Consider the following 20,387-nt stretch of genomic DNA (forward strand, 5'->3'; position numbering starts at 1 on the left):
GGTGACATAACCTGAAATGGCTAAGCAGGAGTGGCTAGAGGACAAATGTAAGTGTGTAGAAGCATTTATAACTAGGTGAAAGATAGATACTGCACACAGGAAAATTAAAGAGGCCCTTGGAGAACAGAAGACTACCAACAGCTCAGATGGAAAACCAGTACCAAGTAAAGAAGAGAAAGATGGAAGGCTTACACAACCTGATGAAATTGGTACTGGTAAACCTTTCGGAGTATAAGGTCATTGTCCACTCAGTGGAAGTGCAATGCCTCTGAAGATGTCCAGAACAGTTCTGGATGATAAGTTATTAACAGAAGAGTTTTGTGGACCACGACCTTATACCCCGAAAGGTTTACCAGCAGCAAAGAAGAGAAATTTGAAAAGTTTTAGGAATATATAGAGGGGCTATAAAAGGTAAATGAACTTAAAGGCAATAGTATTGGAAATTATTTGTAGACATTTAGAAAAGCTGGTAGAAGCCAACCTCGGGGAAGATCAGTTAGGGTTCTGGAGAAATGTGGGAACTTGAGAGGCAATACTGACCCTACGACTTATCTTAGAAGATAGGTTAAGGGAAGGCAAACCTATGTTTATAGCATTTTTTTTTGGCTTAGAGAAATCATTTGACAGTGTTGGCTGTAATACTCTCTTTGAAATTCTGAAGGTAGCAGGGGTAAAATACAGGGAGGGAAATGCTATTTACAACTTGTACAGAAACCAGACAGCAGTTATAAAAGCCAAGGTGCTTGAATGGAAATGAGTGGTTGAGAAGGGACTGAGACAGGGTTGTAGCCTATCCCCAAAGTTATTCAATATGTACACTGAGCAAGCTGTAAAGGAAACCAAAGAAAAATCTGGAGTGGGGATTAAAGAATTAAAAAATTTAAGGTTACTTTGACATTGTAATTCTGTCGGAGACAGCAAAAGATTTGGAGAAGTGGTTAAACAGAGCAGACAGTGTTTTGAAAGGAGGATATAAGAGGAACACAAACAAAAGCAAAATAAGGGTAATATATTGTTACGGCGTAAAGTGAAGTGCCGGCATGCCAGTCGGGAACAATAAAGAAGGGGTGGTTTTGAGAAGTAGTCAGCCAATCACATGCTGACCTGACCTCCCTCCAGGACAATGCAAGACCAGCAGCGCCTATGTGAAGAGGACATAAGTGCTGCGACAGACTGGTGACGGCCCAGTTCAATTGCAGTTTCAAGACTAGTGACTTGGATGGCACCATCAGTGCTAGACCACTTCGCTTGTACTCTCTCTATGTAGCACAGACTTGTGATTGTCTATACTGAAGTAGATTGGTTATTTTGTATGTTGCCCTTTGCTTGCGACACATCTGTGTAATTGCAAAAGTTAAGTATTGTAATTTTCTTTTTGTAATAAAACTTGTTAATACGAGTATGTAGGCTTCCAGGACACTACATTTATAGTCGAATTAATTCAGATGATGCTGAGAGAATTAGATTAGGAAATAAGACACTAAAAGTATTAATGAGTTTTGCTATTTGGGCAATAAAATAAATAATGATGGCCAAAGTAGGAGAGGATATAAACTGTAGAATAACAATGGAGAGAAAAATGTTCCTTAAGGAAAGTTTGTTAAAACAGAATATAAATTTAAGTGTTAGAAAGTATTTTCTGAAGGCATTTGTCTGTTGTGTAGCCATGTATGAACATGAGACATGTGCAATAAGCACTTCAGACAAGAAGAGAATAGAAGCTTTTGAAATGTGATGTTACAAAAGAACGCTGAAGGTTAGGTTGGTAGATTGCATAACTAGTGATAATGTACTGAATAGGATAAGGGAGAAACAGAATTTGAGGCATAACATGACTAAAAGAAGGGATGGATTGATAGATTTGACACATTCTGAGATATAAAAGAATTGCGAGTTTAGTATTCAAGGGATTTGTAGAGGGAAAAATTGCAGAGAGACAGTCAAGTACAATAAGCTGGTTCAAATGGATGCAGATTGCAGCAGTTATTTGGAAATGAAGAGGTTTACACAGGATATAGTAGCGTGGAGATCTTCTTCAGTCCAAAGATTGATTTGATGATGATGATGATGATGATGATGATGATGATGATGATGATGATGATGATGATGATGATGATGATGATGAAGAAGAAGAAGAAATTATAAGATCCCACCACCAGTGCCATTCAAAATGTGAGGACCTCAGTAGAACACTTCGACCCAATCACCCCTGTGTGGCTTAATTTCTAATCTTAGTTATTGACTGACTGTAGAAAAGCGTCTCTGAATGAAATTAGTAACTACCCTAAGTCTACCTTCTGTGCTATTCTATTCTGATTTAATCTAAGTCCTCGTATAGTTCTAACTGTGTGGTTAATGTATTTCATTTATCTATGATGCAGTGATCCAGTGCTACTACTTGCACACTGTAGCTATTATAGGTTTAAAGTGTCTGTTTAAGAAGTAACTTGGCACAGTTATAGCTATTAGTTATAGTCTATAGATGTTACTTCTTGATTTGGGAGCTGTTAGCCACCTGTCTGGCAGTATTTTGTGCTCCATTATACTTCCACTGCATCACCCTTTAATTATAAATTGGCATTGTCAGATCACTGTTTTTATTCTTTTAAGTGTCAGATACTTAACATGGGTCAGATTAATCTTAGGTAATTGCTTGTCTGGTGTTCTTTCTATGTATGCAGCATACAGTAAACGCAATGTAGTGTCAATGGCTCTGTCCAGGTCTTTCTATTTGTCCTGAGTCTCTTACGGATTCCTAGATTAAACTTGTTTGTTGAGTCCATGTGTGCAGTGTAGGCGTATATGCACAGGGGTTCCTAATGTCCCACAGGAACACTGTATTCTCTGGCAGAGTTGCTTTCAGTAAGTGGCTGTGCCCTCTTTATAAAGTGCCCCAAGCCTCAACTGGGCCTTGCTCAGGAAATTTTTGGCTGCTCTCAGATGTCAGGGAAAAAGGAAGAAACTCTACAACCTTTGACATTGGTTCCCATCCATGGTGTCATGCATTCATTCACCAGATTTTAGTTGATGTTTGTCCCTTAAATCTTCTTCTGTAGTCCTTTATGTTGTCTAGTCTGCCCCCTCTTAATTCAGTATGTCAGAGCTCACTGACCGATTGTTGGGTCAGTCACATATATTCAGAACACTACAGATTACTGAAAGCCCTCAATAGGCTCAGCAGAACACTTCTTTGACCTCCTTTAACAACGGCTATGAGCGTTTTGTGATAGTCTGTGTGCCCATGTGCTCATTGCAGAACATACTTTGGATTCAAACAAGGCACAGCTATACAATTGTTAGCTTGTAGTGGAAGTGTGTGAGTGACTGTGTGGATGCTTGTGAGATTGTGTACAAGGTTTTCTACGTTATCAGTTGTCTGTTTTGTATGTGGCTAAATGTCAGTTGATTGCCAGTCTGCACCCCCAAATATCTGGTTAAGTGTTTTCTGTGAATATTTGTCTCGTGCAGTTTTATAATTGGATCTCTCTGTAGCTTTTGCGCGCGCACCTGTGTGTGTGTGTGTGTGTGTGTTTTATCGGCACTCATCTCTGTAGCTTTCCTTTCAGTAATATGTGGGTTGTTTCATCCTGATCCGCACTGAGCTTGTTTTTCAGGCACCTTTTGTCTGTCTTGTGTAGAATGCCACTGGCTTTGGTTTCCAGTTCCTTTCTTGATTTGACTGACACAACAACCAGCAAATCATCATTGTGTGGGACAGTCTCATGAGTGTGTGTATCCGTGTCCATTTCTGTTAGGAAGAGCTCAATGGACAGATCCCAAAAGATGGAACCACAGATTGAACCATGCGGGGCACGCCTTTGTGGTTCTCGTGATAACTTTTACTCACCTGCCACTATTCTATTATCACAGTAGTCTAGTTGACCATTGTACAGTATCACTGACACCTACAGCTCTTGTAGTCTCACGAACGTCACTGGCCACCAGAGGTTATCAAATTCTGTGGTGATATTGAGGGTATGGCCATTATGTGCTTGCAATTGACACTGTGTGCTAATTCAAATGCTCAGTTAATTATATTGTCCACTGATTTATTCTCATGGAGCCTGTATTGGTGTGGATTGAGCCCCATTTGTTGCCGCTGTAACTGGTTGCACAGGAGCTGCTCCTGGGCCTTAGCCAAGGTGTTAATAAAGTAGATTGCCCTATATGACTTTGGATTGGTTGGTCTAGATGATTACTATGTTTGCTAATTTCCAGGTTGCAAGTACTCTTCCCAGTCTTAAAGCTTCATGTATTACTTCGTGTAAAAGTGGGGTAATCTGCAGTGCTGTTTGCTTAAGGGTCTAAAAGTGGATGCCGTGTGGGCCTAGTGCTTTTTTAACTTTTAATTCAGCAATGGGTAGCACTACCTCATACTGGTCAAAGCAGCAGGTGATTATCTCTGTTGTGTATTCTGTTTGTATTATAGCTTTTAAATTGGTGTGCATCATCTGTGTTGTGGTTGTCATTGGGAAGGAGCTCATAAAGCAGAAATTCCTCTGTACTACTTGATCCCTGTGTGAAGGTTCTGTCATACTACCTAATTGTGGCTAGAACAAAACTGTTTTATCCTGTCTGTCATCAATTTGTACTGTGCTCCCCATAAGTTGTCTCTTTGGTGTAGCAGATGGTTGTACTTTTGCTTCGCCTCCCTAAAATGTTGGTCATATTTGTCCCTCTCTAGCAGTTACTGCCCTATGTTGGAATCGGTGTTTGATTCTTGAATCTCTTTTGAGTTTGGTAAGTTCATTTGACCAGAGTATTTTCTTTCTATTCTTGTTGCTGTTGGGATTGCTTTATCTTTCGCCTCTTGCAAGATCTGCGTCTGTCTGTATATCTTGTAATCAGTGTTGCCTTCAATCTGTGATAGTTTGTACATCGCTACAAAGTCCTGTAATGTCTGCCAGTCTGCTTTACTCAACATAAACCAGTTGTTGTGTGTTTCTTGTCATGTGTCTGGCAGTGTTCGTGACTGATATTATGAAATCTACGTCTAGCCCTGTTGAATATGTCTGATGATGTGATGAGCCTAATAGATTTCATATTTGCTGCTGTAATGTCAGTATTGCTATGTGTGTGGGATTAATCCTCCCTATTACTTTTGTATAGGTTGTTCATCAGTATCAGTCATTAATGTAGCGTTGCAAAGTATTTGTCTGTGATGACTGCCATAGTGTTGAATATACATTGATATCTGCAGTGGTGATTAATTTTTTATGTTATGCGTGTTGTGCAGTTCTCCATTTTCTGTTTGGATTAATCTCATCTGAAAACTGTGCATAAATGACAAAATTACCCATACATAATTTCCGTTACATATTTGTACCGTCACAACATGATCAGAGTATATTTGTGACATCTTTGTAGCAGTCCGTTGCCTGTTGACTAATATGATAACAGCTTTCGGTTCGCTGCCCCCGTGTGGTCACTGTTGCGTTCTTTGCAAGACCAGTCAGTCATCTGTTCCTTGTGTATGGTTCTTGTAAGCACACCATGTTAGTACACACCTCGTCTGACATTTTGCAGCTTCACATTCACAGTACCTGCATAGCATTTAATTGGAACAGCATCATGGATGCTTGGTGAAAACAAGCATTTTATGTCTATCCTACTTGAATCAAAGAATATGTGACCATGTGCCATCACAAAGTCTATACACCTTCCAATCTCTGTACTCATGCTTTCTCTAAGAGTTCAAGCAGTATGTGGGTATCATTCGGGATAGTTTCAACCTTTAAGATCATTTGGTTTAATTGTTCAGTAGAGGAAAAGCATAATGTGCTCCCATTTGGGTGCATTTTGCATGTTATGAAACATTAGGAATTTTGAAAGATATCTCATTGTTCCAGTTTGTTAATGTGCAAGCTATTCTCTGGGGTCCTGTAGTCATAGAAGTAGTTTTGTTGGATTCTGTGAGTGCTTGTTCTGTTTCCACATTTTATTTTTTTAGTCAGTTTCTTCTTTGTCTGTATTTGCTGGATGTTTGGCTCGTGTGTCGTCATCTGTGGTCTGCTGTGTCTGGCTCAGTATGTCTGTCAGGGTGTATACGACCCGGGAGATCCGGGAAAACCCGGGAATTTTTTCATCCGGGGGAAAACCGGGAAAAACCCGGGAATTTTTTAGAATTCCGGGAATTTTTCATTGTTCTAGTTCTCTGTTAAATTTTTGTAATTTTGACTGGTAAGAACTGATACTCTAACAATGGATATTACTGTATCCCACTACTGCAGAATAATACTTCAACAATAAAATATAAATGAGAGAAAAAAACGAAAGTAACTTAAATTACAAAGGAAATGTGCCATATACAACGACGACACACAGTGCTCATGCAAGCATGTGCCAACAGCAAAATGTGTCAAAGGCTTTAGGAAGACTAAGCAACGCTTCATAACAACAAATTACCTCCGATGAGCGTGAAGTCATAACTGTTTACATTAGATTTGTTTTAGCAGTTACGAACGGGCTCATGCGCATGCGCAGTTGAGTTGCGTTTGAGTAGTAGATTCTCCTGCTTCCGGCTACAGGAATGTGGCTGTTGGCTGTGCAAGCAGTCGCAGCAAGCTGCTAGATGCTACCGGGAAAAGGGGGCTCCAAATTCATATTCTGGAGGGGAAAAAAAACTTGTTTCACAAAGCGCCTAGAATCCAGCGCGCGTTGGTCTATCAATTATTCATATGATTTTGAAACGCATCCCTGTTCGTTTTTGAACACACTTTAAGTTGATTTCTGAATGAATCATAAGTTGATTTTTGATTGTGTGCATAGTGTACGTGATGCCTCTGTCAGGAGAATCCTCGTCGCATCTAGAAATAAATGTTTCACTGGCAAAAGGGGACGGGGCTACACGAGCTGAGCGGAGTTAAGCCGAACGGATGAATGAATGCCAATCGCTATCTGATTATGTGGTTGATTGGATTTGCAAATGATCAGTGTTGTTATAATTACTAGTGAAATCCATAGATTCATACTGCCAGAATGGAAATAAACGACTAACAGAAATAACAGGTGAGAAAGATTACGTATTATCTTCTCGGTGCATCCAAGAAAATGAAATTTTGACAGAAAATTTTTGGCCAGATCGCTACGTTAGTAAGAACCAGTTGTCAGCCGCTTAAGTTATATTCTGGAAGTAACGCGGAAAACCTGTTGTACGAACATGTAACAACGCCTAACCGGAGAATAATCGCGGGATAACTAAACCTGTGATTCTGCCAGGGTTTGTGAAGTTAATCGGCGAACAAATTTTGGCAATGGCAGGAATAACTACAGGATTGGTGATGACAAGATTGTTTGTTAGAATGAGGAAGGAGGGGAAACGGGGACATCACACAAATTATGGAAGAATAAGACAATTCCAAATTTATATAAAAATTTCGTAATACTACTTTTTGATCTCATGCTTGAGACACTGGTGCGTATGAATGAAATGTGAAACTATTTCCTAACATAAAGCTTTTTGCTTGTAGTAGGCCTAATAGGCATTTGACATTGGTGCTTTGTGAATTCTATTCTGTCATGTTATAAAAATAACCATTTGTGCCAAAACAGTCTCGTTTATTAGATGTGTGTTACAAAATTTCTGCAATATTAGAAAGACCTATTTTGTTTTATCTAGCAGACAGTGACGAAATAGACATAATCAGATCGAGAAACCACACCAGTCTTGCGTATTATTTGTATTGACAGTTTTTTTCAGTTTTAGATTATGACATTTCGATTTTTCATGTAGCAAAATGTTTGATGAAAGTTGATGAGGAAATAGATTCTCTCGCAGAAAGGAAACCACGCCATGTAAAGCTGTAACCAGATTAGATAGGAAAAAAAAAAGTGCTGGGAGCTAATTGAAGAAATGTGTAGTTTATTGCTTGGCTCGTGTCTTTATTGGTTTTATGTATCCTATATTTAATTTTATTACACACAAAAGGGCAAGTTGTTAGCTAATAGGCAATAAAGAGTGCAAATTTTCTGAAGAGTTCTTGTTCTCCCGATTACAAATAATCCCATTCACTATTAATTGAGAGATTTTTTTTTTTTTTTTTTTTTTTGTGGGGCAAGCTGTCCAACAGGCTGACTGGGAACAGGAGAGGCATTACAGAACATTTCAATTTCCACTGCCCTGAATATAATTTGTTGGCATTTATTACAAGATATACATGTTTAAATTCCACAGAGCGAAATACAGTGACGTGCGATAAAAGAATGCTGCACTTTGGCACACTTACGACCTAACAACATGTCTTACATTTCCTCGAACACATATGTTTTGTGTAATACAATACTGTTGCTCCAAGAAAATTTAAATCTTGAAAACCACACTGAAAAACTTAATATCAGATGAGGTCTACTTCATTGGGAATCTGGACATATGAATGTGCACTTTAAGTATGCATTTTAAATGTGCACATTTAAGTATGCATTTTAAATGTGCACATTTAAGTATGCAGTTTAAATGTGCACATTTAAGTATGCAGTTTAAATGTGCACATTTAAGTATGCAGTTTAAATGTGCACATTTAAGTATGGTTCGAGAAATTCCGATGCTCTTGGAGTATCCTTTGATGTCTTGTTTCTTTTATGACATAATGTATTATCTTTCAATGTTTTACATGTACGTACATACGGGCTTCCAGTGTCATGGTAGCTGCATAAGCGCGGTGTCGCCTGTTACCTGCGCTCTCTGGCAACTGCTGAAACGAACCTATTTCTAAGAGGTTGTGAGGAAATATTGTGTATGGTGGTTTGAAAGGCGTTACTTTCAAAGTAAATATCCTTTTACGCAAGTTGAACTATGTGCGACAATGTACCATGAATTTCATAAATCACAGAGCGTTTGACTCTCATTTAAAAATCAACTCTTTGATGGCGGGCCATTTAGAAGAATTTCGAACCATGAAGATCAGACATTTATGTCACTATTAAAAATTTTACTGGCACATTTGTCTGATATATCTTAAAGTGTAACACACGCAAAAAATATCAACATTATATGCAAAAGCTTAACTTCTCTTGCAGCTTATTAACCTTAGAGACTGATATTATATGTGAACGCTTTGTTTTTCTTGCAGCAACGCTATGCATACTAATTTAAACTATTAACTTTCCCTGTTTGTGTGTTCGTGCTACGTAACAGTGATGTTGCTGTTGGCTGACTACATCACGTGTCCCATGCTCTGAATATCCGCCGTCATCGGCTGTCGAGATCACGTGACATGAGCTATGACTGGCTTACAGAAGTGCATCTCAATCTCGATTCCAGTGATTCGGAAAGTAACATGCGGTGTTTGGTGGAATTCCAATGTATACTTGTGTAATACAAAAATATGCAGCATACACGTTGTTGCACATCAAAGATAATTCCAAAATGTGTGTTTTTCCCTGAGTTTCGTTTTCAAAAGTGCCGGGAAATTCAAAGCCCTTGTATAAAATCATAACCATTCAAAGGATTGATAAGTTTCGCAGGGAAAATGTCATGTAACACGGAAAAAGTTGTTTTTTTCACCCGGGAGAATGTGTATTTTTAACCGGGAAATCTGGGAAAAAACCGGGATTTTTTTTTTCCTTGTCCACGTATACACCCTGCGAACATGCTGTCAGTGTTGTCAAGAAGTCAGTTACCATTTCTGTCATTGCCAATGCAGTCAGTGTTCTGTAATGGAAATTTGTGTTCTGGATGTAGTATTTGCTGTGAGCATCTGTGTAGCCCCCATGATAATGAAGTGTACTGTCTTGACATATTGACTATTTTTTGTTGAGTCATATTCTTTTTATCCAATGTTTCTGTCATAGTTTTTGCATTCTGCCTGATCTCTCGAGTCACTCATTTTCTGCTGTGTGATGTTTTGATGGTTTACATGTTCATCTCTGTGCCTGGTCTTACTTTTTGTGTGAATGATTTGTGTGATGGGTGTGTCAGATAAATGGGGATTTTTACGTCAATCTGTTGGTGCTCTTCTGGATCTGATACTGTGATGTAGGATATGTTTGATTGTGCACTTTGTGCTTTTTGTTTCCTTAAGATACACCCACACATTTCCTTTTCACTTATACGTACCCCATTGATGACCTCATACTCCTAACTCAGTACCTAAAGCTAATCCCGTTTGAGTAAATGTACATTTGTATAGTTCATGCTTGAGTTGCCTAGAAATCTTGCAGTCGACTATACCTTGCATTACTTTGTTGCTTTGTAGCCTATTGTTCTAATGTACCTGTTAAGCACTTCATTCAACAGTGAGTTATGAAGCCTATTTGTCGTTGCCATGCAACTGCATGAGACCAGTCATGTGTTCTGGTTGATGGTGATTTGCACTTCTTCCACACTGTGTTGGAAATGGAGTTTACATGTAGCCAGTGCAGATATTTTATCCTGCAGTATGTGTTTGCTCACTGTCACACTCCCCAGTGCAGATATTTTATCCTGCAGTATGTGTTTGCTCACTGTCACACTCGTGTGGCATGTGAGTGAACATATATGTGGTCGTATTCCATGTGTGTGTGATCTGTCTGTCGTATAACTGTCTGTATGCCACACACTCTGGTCCCCTGCCTTGTCGCAGTTCTTTCTTCGCCACGTACTTGACGTGCACCCTATGCTTTTGGTTCACTACAATGGTTTGCTACATTTGACGCTAGTTACTTCCCGTTTTGTACACTTCTTTGTTGTGTGATCTAGCTCCTTAGTCCTATTTTGCTTCATAACTTGACCTATCTCTTGAACTACTCTTTATATAGGTCGTCATTAGATTGGTGTTGTACAGTTCATTGAGAAAGTCCTCATCAGTAAGTGTCTGCGATTGATAAGAATGGCCACCTCTTTTTTTGGCCCTTCGAACCTAATTCCTTCATCAGTGCAGTTTTTTCCTGCAATCTTTTGCTGTCTGTCTGTGACACAGTGCCTTGTCGGAGATTGATTTTATTCGTCAGTATTTCCCCAACAGTGTGCATATGTTGATTGTTGGTAGTTTTGAAAAAACAGAATATTTATTTACTTCGCCCACATATGTTGTATCCTAGCTTCTACAATATTTTTTGGCCCGCTAGCAGTGCCAGCTGCAATCTAGCCTTACTTCACTTGTATGTTGTATTTTTTCTTGCTTTAGTTTCTCCCTTTCTGCTTAGTCTTTGTCTTGTCCTCACTTCCAGCCTACTTGCACCTGCCAAGTCACAGCATAGGTGTTTGTTTTCTACACATAACTCTTCATTCTGTCACCAAGTTTTGCCTGTGTTAGTGCAGATGCCCGAATTGTTTTTCTGATTTGAGCTGTAATTATTGTTGATGATCTTGTTTGTTTCAGTGCAGTTTGTAAATCACTAAGAATTTAATCAACTGCCACAATTTTCTATGCAGTAAGTGTGCTCGAAACTGCATCTTTACTAACAATGTCACTTGAATTAGTTGTCTTAGTAGCACCGGTCTTCCTACTCACTGGTGTCCCATTTCTTCTCGCCTTCGATGCCACAGTTATCGCGTCATGTGACCTCCCTTGCTACTTAGTCTAAAGGCAGCTGTCACCAGCAAAAACCACATAGTTTGCTCCAGTGTCTGCACTTATGGCTCAGACCTGGAACCCTGTAGGACAAAAAGCTGAATGTTGGTGTTACAGACACATCACTGAAGTGGGACGGTGGGAGCCTCTGTCAACTACAAAAGCCACATGACAGCCAATCACTAATTTGACAGTAAAGTACTGAGATGTTAAGACACAAGTTGTGGGTTTTAATCGGGACACCACACAATTCTCGCCCTTGAGAATACCTGCAAAACAGCTTTTCGTAAGCTATGCCACAGCATAGTGCTGAAACCGGTTCCATAATAGTGCCTGCTTAGTTGCCAGCAGCTGTCATTGATGGCTGATGGCTGGGTGGCTGGCATGTGGGAACTCTTGATGCAGCACTGAAGTTGGCTTGCTGCTCTCTAAGCTTAGCTGATGATGTGCAACATGCAGATGCAGCACGAGTACTGGCTCAAGCTAAGCACCATGGGAGGAGTGCTCATGATGATGGTCCCTTCATGCTCGTGGTGACCAATTGCACTTCAAAACTTTGAGCACTTGAACAGCCTTATTTGCACCATAACTCTCTTTCAGATATTGTGCCTCAAGACAAATGTCACTTTTGACACTGCTGAGTATAAACACCAGCTGATATGTACTACTTTTATCACACAAAAATGTCATCCTGATGGCTGATACCACCCACAGCCTTGCTAGTGGCCGTCTTGGACTATTTTGTGTCTAATTTTCAAACATAATTCAATCGGCATCACCATATTTAATTCTTCATCTGCAGCCACCATATGGTATATGGCAAATGGTACCTAGTTTACTCTGCAGCCACTATATGGTGTACGGCAGAGGGTACCTAGTTGTAGTAGTAGTAGTAGTAGTAGTAGTAGTACACTAGACTCTAGCTAAACCCACCACTCCTCACACGTAGGGGTGCCGGATTAGCGAAAATGGTGGATTGTTGAGAGAGAGTAAAATTTAGAATAAATACATAGGGATTGTACTTTATCAAATCATTCATTTTTACAGAAAACTTAGTCCTTGTGTGTACACACACATTAGTATCACTCGACATTCACCATGAAACATGTCCCAAAGTTTTGGTTGTCACCATGATGATACGCGACAGTAGTATGATTTATCACACAAGGGCTTTACAAGCATATCATAGGTCCTGCCATGTTTCTGTTGGCCAATGAGGACGAATGTGTTATGTGCCTCACAAGCAGATAGCTGACACCATGATGATCACCGCAGGCTACGGCCAATATAGGCTAACCGCACATTTCAACGTTCCATTCTTCAATAATACTCCTTATAAAATCAGTATTACATTGTACGGTCACACTAGCTGCTGTTTATCATAACCATAAAAGAAAGCTTAAAAAGTGATCCAACCTTTCTGTTATAAGTTTATTCTGTGCTGAGAAAAAATTATTTGAGAAAAATGCTAAAAAAATTGTGTTTGGAAAATACTGTAACTTGAGACTTACTCTGCTTTATATAGGTGCCTACAACATATTAAAATTACATTAATACGGGACAAATAAGTTTCAAGATACATAGTCTTAAAATCAGCAGTCCAAGTGTAGCCATTCAAAACTCAGACTGTCTTCTTTTCTGCATGGTGGCGAGTATTACTGAGAAAGTGTATGTATCTGCTGTACTGTTTGCCTTTTGAAACACCAGTTCTGTAGACCAACTGATGCCCTTTCAAACTATATATTTTTGCATCGTATACATTGTACATTAGGAAATCAAATTGCATTTGTTTGCCAGTGTGTGGCGTTTCTGTTCCCTGCGACAGTGAATTTTGCTGAGAAACTGTACATATTTTCTTGCATTGTTTGCCTTTGGAAATGTGTACATACATCCTGTAGAATCTTTCAGTTTGTGTGTGTTTATATCGTATATACTTTGTAGATTAAGAAAGCAAATTGCTGTTGTTGCCCATGGTGTGTCATTTGCTGTTCCGTATGGCAGTGAGCGTTACTGAGAAAATGCACTTGTTTTCTGCATGGTTTCGCTTTTGCCACATCTATATGTCAGTTCATTAGAATAATTCATGGCCTTCAGAATATATATGTTGTCGTCTTTTGTATTGAGTAGGTTACAAAATTAATTGTATCTAAGATCGACTTGTAAGCTGAAAGGAACAGGAAGCAGGTGAAAGCTTAAGTGCTTTCAGACCAGAGAAACAGATAATGATTGCGTTGTTAGGAATGCTGAAATGTGGACAACAGTGAGCCACCATTCTATAGTGCACATTTACTCACTTCCTCACCCTGGCCCTTAGCTATCATGCCTTCCCACCTACCAGGTGTAAATGAAAGCCTGTGGCTGTCTTGCCTTTCTAACTGCTGGGTGTACATGTACACCTGTAGCCATCTGGATCTCTGCCTGCAAGACATTCATGTATGCCTGCTAGCCGCGAAAGGACTATTTTTCCTATAGTTGGTACCTATCTTCTTCCAAGTGCATATTTCTACAGTCTTGCATTTCTCGTTGTGTATTTCTTGTCTAGCCATTCCTGCTTTGCGATTTTGCTCTTCCTGTCAGTCTTATTTTTGAACACCTGTATTCCTTTTTTGCGTTTTTATTTGCTGCATGTTTACACTTCTTCTTTTGTTAATTAAATTCAGTATATCTTGTGTTAACCACTCAGGTTCTTTAAATTTGTCCAGGTGCCACTGCCATAATTTTCTACTTTTCACAAATTTCTTCAGTTTTAATCTGCAGGTCATAACCATTATGGTCAGAGTCCACATCTGCCGCTAGAAATGTTGATGGAGCCACTGTAAAGCCTGATCATTTTTCTGACCAAAAGTAAACCTTTAACTTCATTTAATAAGTGGCCTTTCCAACACACACATTGAATACCGATAAAAAATTTCACAAGTTTGTTACCATCGGCGTTAATAGTAGTTATTTTTGACAGGTAAAATTCCTTCCCCTGCGGGGTGACACACACGTTGTATCTTGTGGACGAGATGGCCAGGTGCGTCTGGCGGAGCTTTCCTCCACAGGACAATGTCGTGCAACTCGACGCCTTGCACAGCACCGTGGACCAGCCCACAAGCTGTCCATACTGCCAGACAGCCCACACGTCTTCTTAAGCTCTGGTGAAGATGCAGTTGTAATGTCGGTGGATGTGCGTGCACCAAAGCCTGACAAGTAAGTAGGTTGTGTCTTCTGTCATGAAATGAGTTCGTAATGGAGCAAATACTACAAATTTTAGTAAAATATACCAAAATATTCAGTGTGACTTCTAAGTGGAATATCTACTAATACATTGTGTTGGAAAGAAAAAAAAATAATAGTCAGAATAGTGTATCTAAATAAATAAAGTTGCAATTGCATGTATCCAAATGCACCGTGGTGTCAAAATTTCAAAGCATGCAATGAAGAACTTTTGGAGTTTTAAAATTTCGTACAAATGAACATTTCCATCTATGAAGATGGAAAAAATATTTAGATTGTAAGTTCATTGGCTATATCTCCATTAAAGTGTACAGTGAAAGGTGCTTAGTGAATAAAAATGTAAGTGAGAATGAAGCTTTCATTCTGCAGCAGAGTGTGTGTTGATATGGAACTTCCTGGCAGATCAAAACTGAGATTCGAACTTGGGACCTTCGCCTTTCGTGAGAAAGTGCTTTACCGATTGAGTTACCCAAGCATGAATCATGAAACATCCTCACAGTTTTACATTTGCCATTATAGTCTTGGAGTGGCACGCAGCTTTAGTGTGCCAAGAAGTTTAACATCAGTATACACTCCGCTGCAGAGTGAAAGTTTCATTCAGGAAACATCAGCCAGGCTGTGGCAAGTCATATCTCTGCAGTATCCTTTCTTCCGGGAATGTTAGCCCTGCAAGATTCGCTGGAGAGCAGCTATGGAATTTGGAGATATGAGATGTGATACTGGCGAAAGTAAAGATGTGAGGATGGTTCATGATTCATGCTTGGGTAATTCAGTCAGTAGAGCACTTGCCCGCAAAAGGCAAAGGTCCTGATTTTGAGTCTGTTTTAATCTGCTCACCAATTGCTTTGAAATTTTGACACAGCATTGCATTTGAATAAGTGCGTATTTTTATATACCTATTTTTAATATGTATAATATATAAATAAATGTGTAATATATAAACAGGAAATGGTATTACCAAAAATCTTGAGAAATTTCTTAACTGAGATACTTTAAATTTTTACACAGTACTGTTAATGAACATTCTGATGGATATAAGATATATAAATAACAGTGAAAACTTGTTAGCAGGCAGGAAAACTGTATTTACGGATTACCGGCTTGTGAGTATAATACTACTACAATGTGGCTCAAGGTCAGAGAGAGATGGATAGGGGTGGGAGGAAATGGATATAGACAGTTCAAAGGAGGGGATGAGCAGAGATAGGGGGAGGAGATTAGGATGTATATCCAATTCCCATACATATTAGAAACATATGCTTTGTCTTTCCTTCCTTTTCCATTTAACCAGACTGAGCCATAGCAATGAATGGCTGAGCACATCTAGTAGTTAATAAAAATATTGGAAGGTGGATAAAATATGTGTGTCAGATAAGGAGAGGTAAGGGAAACAGAGAGAGAGGGAGCACGCAGTTATGGATAATTAAATGCGGTCATGACAGTAAATTACACTAGAGTTACAAAAATTAAAGGATCAAACACTGATTTTTTTAGAGTGTAGAATGCAGATGCTTTTTGGGGCCAGGTATACTGGTATACTGAAAGTGAAATATCAGTGTAGACATAGTTAGACAAGTGGAACAGCATTGTGGACAGGGCCAGGTTGTTGTGCACCCCAGCCTGCAGTCATAATCCACCATAAAAATGTAGGCCTCCGGGGTGAAGAAAAGTAAGTAGTGAAATGAGATTAAAGCTTCTTGAGAAACGAGTATACTAGTTTCACTACTTGTGTGTATACAATTTCATTATTAATATTAATTAGCACCGTATTACTCCAGAGAGATATATTATTTACTTAGATAGGCCATACAAGGTACAGATTGCCGTATGTATGCTCATTGTAAAATTCAAAATCGTTTTCTCTACGAGAATATAGTTCACAAAATTGAACTAGGTAATTAAAACTCCTATGTGTCACTCAGAAAATAGCAATTTCTCAACTGAGATAATATAACAAGCATGGAAATTATGTGGTACATGTCAGCAGCAGTAGCAGACAATTAGGCAGCTGGGAGACTGATATGGTCAAATGCTCAACAGTGTTATTTAGTTTTCTGTGAGAGTTTCTTCATTAGAATAAAAAATAACTATATTTTTTTCTTTCTGTGCCTACTATTTTGTATTTAATTCATATTGTAAAATTTAACAGTTATTCATTTCCAATGGACTCATAATAAAGCTTTAACAAGAAGTCATTGGAATTACGGCAGTGATGAACAAGACATTTTTAATATCAGAAATGTGATGTTGGCATATAAAGTTAACTTACACACTGTATACCTTCTGTAAAATTGTGGTTAAGATTTGCCTTAATACTTCTATAGATAAAAATATTTAGATTGTCAGTTCATTGGCTACATCTCCATTAAAGTGTACAGTGAAAGGTACCGAGTAAAACTTTTTCGCCAGTGCTGTCGTATCTTTGTGTGAAGTGCTCCATTTGTCTACCAACTTGCAGAAATAGAATTATTGTTGTGGACTAGGATCAATTGGAGTGAGTACAGTTAAAGTTCAGAAAACAAACATCTTAGTGTAGCAGAAATGTTTCTGGAATTTTTGAAGATTCACTGTCTTTATTACAACTACAATAATATATTGCACCAGGCAGAACACACCAGTGATATTAACCAACCCATCTCTTGAAAGTAAATATTTAACTGATGATGACAGAGCAATTTTCCATTGTCTCCCCTTGTGATTCATATTTTTACTACTTTTTCTTCATTAATTCAGCTGGGACTGCTGAGACATGCACGTTTTATCTCGCATTACTGTGATATATTTCCTTTCCCTGCCTGTGCTTTACACTCCTGTCACTCAAGCTAAATGTGACCTAGCTGACAATTATTCAGTGGGGAATAATTAACTGAAACATATAAAACTTCGAAAACCTCAATCAGTTACTTGATTTCCATTTTATTATATTTGCACACTGAAAAAAAAATGGGTAGTTGGTTTTCTTTAAGTAATTATGCTTGTATGGATAAGTTGAACTGTGAGACAGCTAGGAAAGACACCAGTATCTTGTACCCACACTTTCAAATAAAAACACTTTCAAATCAGTGGGATTTTACTCTAAAACCAAACTTTATGGTTTATTGATGTGAAAAGATAAATGTTGAAACAGTGCCAGGGAGATAAAATAGAAAATAATATTGGTATTTTAACACTTGATGGAATATCAGGTGTGTGTGTGTGTGTGTGTGTGTGTGTGTGTGTGTGTGTTTGTGTGTGTGTGTGTTTGTGTGTTTGTTTGTTTGTTTGTGTTTAGAAGTATAACCTATTGCCCCACACATTTCTAAGCACTTCCTTTCTCTAATTGTAATGACTTGGGCCTGTTGCGATGTACAAAGTAAGATAGTAGTTACTCTGTAATTTATTTCCTTACATGTAGGCTGCTGGTGGCGAAGGAACGTGATAAGAAGATTGCTTTGTATAGCATCCATACCAATCCATTAGACAGCAACCTCTTCTGTGTCAGTGGCCGTAACTGTGCTGTACGAATCTACGATCGTCGCCATTGTTCTGAAAGTAATGCGCAGCCTGTTACAAAGTTCTGTCCCAGCCATCTGGTGAGCTTAATGCAAGTTTTTTTGATCAGTTTTGTTATAATTTTGCTGTGGTGGCATGGAAGGTGATATCTGAACAGTAAGCCTGGTGTAAGTATTTATATATAAATTGAAGGTTTGATGATACTCATAACAGAAGAAGTGATTCTGTTAGGTGGCACAATAAAGAAGTTCCATAGGGAATCCTCACTGGTTTTCCTCCATCATAATAATGTGCTCATTTCTTATTTTGTTTGTGTTCTAGATGGGCTTTTTGTATGTTTGGATTCCTGAGTTTGGCTAACCATGCAAGCTGAAACTCTACTTCATTTGTAGAAAATTTCATTACTGTAGTTGGCAGTTTCAAATTAATGGTAATAGAATTTTGCTGTTCATCTTCAAGAAAACAGAAATAGTTGTCTAGTCTCTCTCAATTTGAAAACACATACGGTGGTACACAGTGTCTCTTTCTTCCTTCTTCATTCAGTTGGTCTCAACTTGATACAGTTCTGTTTATTTTGTCCACTTCTCACACTTATTTCTTGGTGTCATTCCCAAATATGTAGGTCTACATCTCTTCTTGATAATACGTTAACCCATCAAAAAATTTGTGCACTTCAGAAAAAAGTGTTAGAATGTTGAGGCACCAAGAAATAGTACTGTTGTGCAGTGCAATTCTGTGTTGAATACAGACAAAATTTGGTCATTAGTGGAGATCAGCTGGTGATTTAATACAGTTTAGTAGATTTGATGTAAACCAAAAACCTGGTTCAAAACAGTTTTATAGTGGGCTTTAAGTGGTACAATTGGATTGCTTGGAGAAAGTTTATCATTATAAGAAAAGCATTAGTTATAGAGTTTGGATTCCATACTTAAGGCTTAGAATTTGGAATTATTGAATAAATAATGATTTTAAATTAAAAAGTATTACTTATGTGGTTTCTTTCCATGATTCCAGATAGTTTTACACTTGGACTAGGAGAGACAACTAGTATTTCGGCAGAGCTTGAACAGAGGAATCAGTTATTTCATAAATACCCAAGGTTATCTATATTACTAAATCCCAATCCTGGAACCTAGTACCACTTGCAGGTTGCATATTCAACAGCTCCCCAGGGCCAAAAAATTTGATTTTTTTATACACTCCTGGAAATTGAAATAAGAACACCGTGAATTCATTGTCCCAGGAAGGGGAAACTTTATTGACACATTCCTGGGGTCAGATACATCACATGATCACACTGACAGAACCACAGGCACATAGACACAGGCAACAGAGCATGCACAATGTCGGCACTAGTACAGTGTATATCCACCTTTTGCAGCAATGCGGGCTGCTATTCTCCCATGGAGACGATCGTAGAGATGCTGGATGTAGTCCTGTGGAACAGCTTGCCATGCCATTTCCACCTGGCGCCTCAGTTGGACCAGCGTTCGTGCTGGACGTGCAGAAAGCGTGAGACGAAGCTTCATCCAGTCCCAAACATGCTCAATGGGGGACAGATCCGGAGATCTTGCTGGCCAGGGTAGTTGACTTACACCTTCTAGAGCACGTTGGGTGGCACGGGATACATGCGGACGTGCATTGTCCTGTTGGAACAGCAAGTTCCCTTGCCGGTCTAGGAATGGTAGAACGATGGGTTCGATGACGGTTTGGATGTACCGTGCACTATTCAGTGTCCCCTCGACGATCACCAGTGGTGTACGGCCGGTGTAGGAGATCGCTCCCCACACCATGATGCCGGGTGTTGGCCCTGTGTGCCTCGGTCGTATGCAGTCCTGATTGTGGCGCTCACCTGCACGGCGCCAAACACGCATACGACCATCATTGGCACCAAGGCAGAAGCGACTCTCATCGCTGAAGATGACACGTCTCCATTTGTCCCTCCATTCACGCCTGTCGCGACACCACTGGAGGCGGGCTGCACGATGTTGGGGCGTGAGCGGAAGACGGCCTAACGGTGTGCGGGACCGTAGCCCAGCTTCATGGAGACGGTTGCGAATGGTCCTCGCCGATACCCCAGGAGCAACAGTGTCCCTAATTTGCTGGGAAGTGGCGGTGCGGTCCCCTACGGCACTGTGTAGGATCCTACGGTCTTGGCGTGCATCCGTGCGTCGCTGCGGTCCGGTC

General features: G+C 39.4%; 1 protein-coding gene across 2 annotated transcripts in view; it reads left to right on the forward strand.

Moving 5' to 3' along the window:
- Positions 1-20,387, forward strand: part of LOC124619359 (DDB1- and CUL4-associated factor 8-like) — a 117,445-nt gene that overhangs the window by 35,777 nt on the left and 61,281 nt on the right. For both annotated transcript variants that reach the window (XM_047145680.1, XM_047145681.1), the window contains exons 5-6: positions 14,446-14,681; positions 18,103-18,280. In XM_047145680.1, the coding sequence (XP_047001636.1) occupies positions 14,446-14,681; positions 18,103-18,280 (414 nt within the window). The remainder of the gene's footprint in view (positions 1-14,445; positions 14,682-18,102; positions 18,281-20,387) is intronic.

This window comes from Schistocerca americana, chromosome 6 (genome assembly GCF_021461395.2).
Source record: "Schistocerca americana isolate TAMUIC-IGC-003095 chromosome 6, iqSchAmer2.1, whole genome shotgun sequence".
NCBI classification, from domain to species: Eukaryota; Metazoa; Arthropoda; class Insecta; order Orthoptera; family Acrididae; genus Schistocerca; species Schistocerca americana.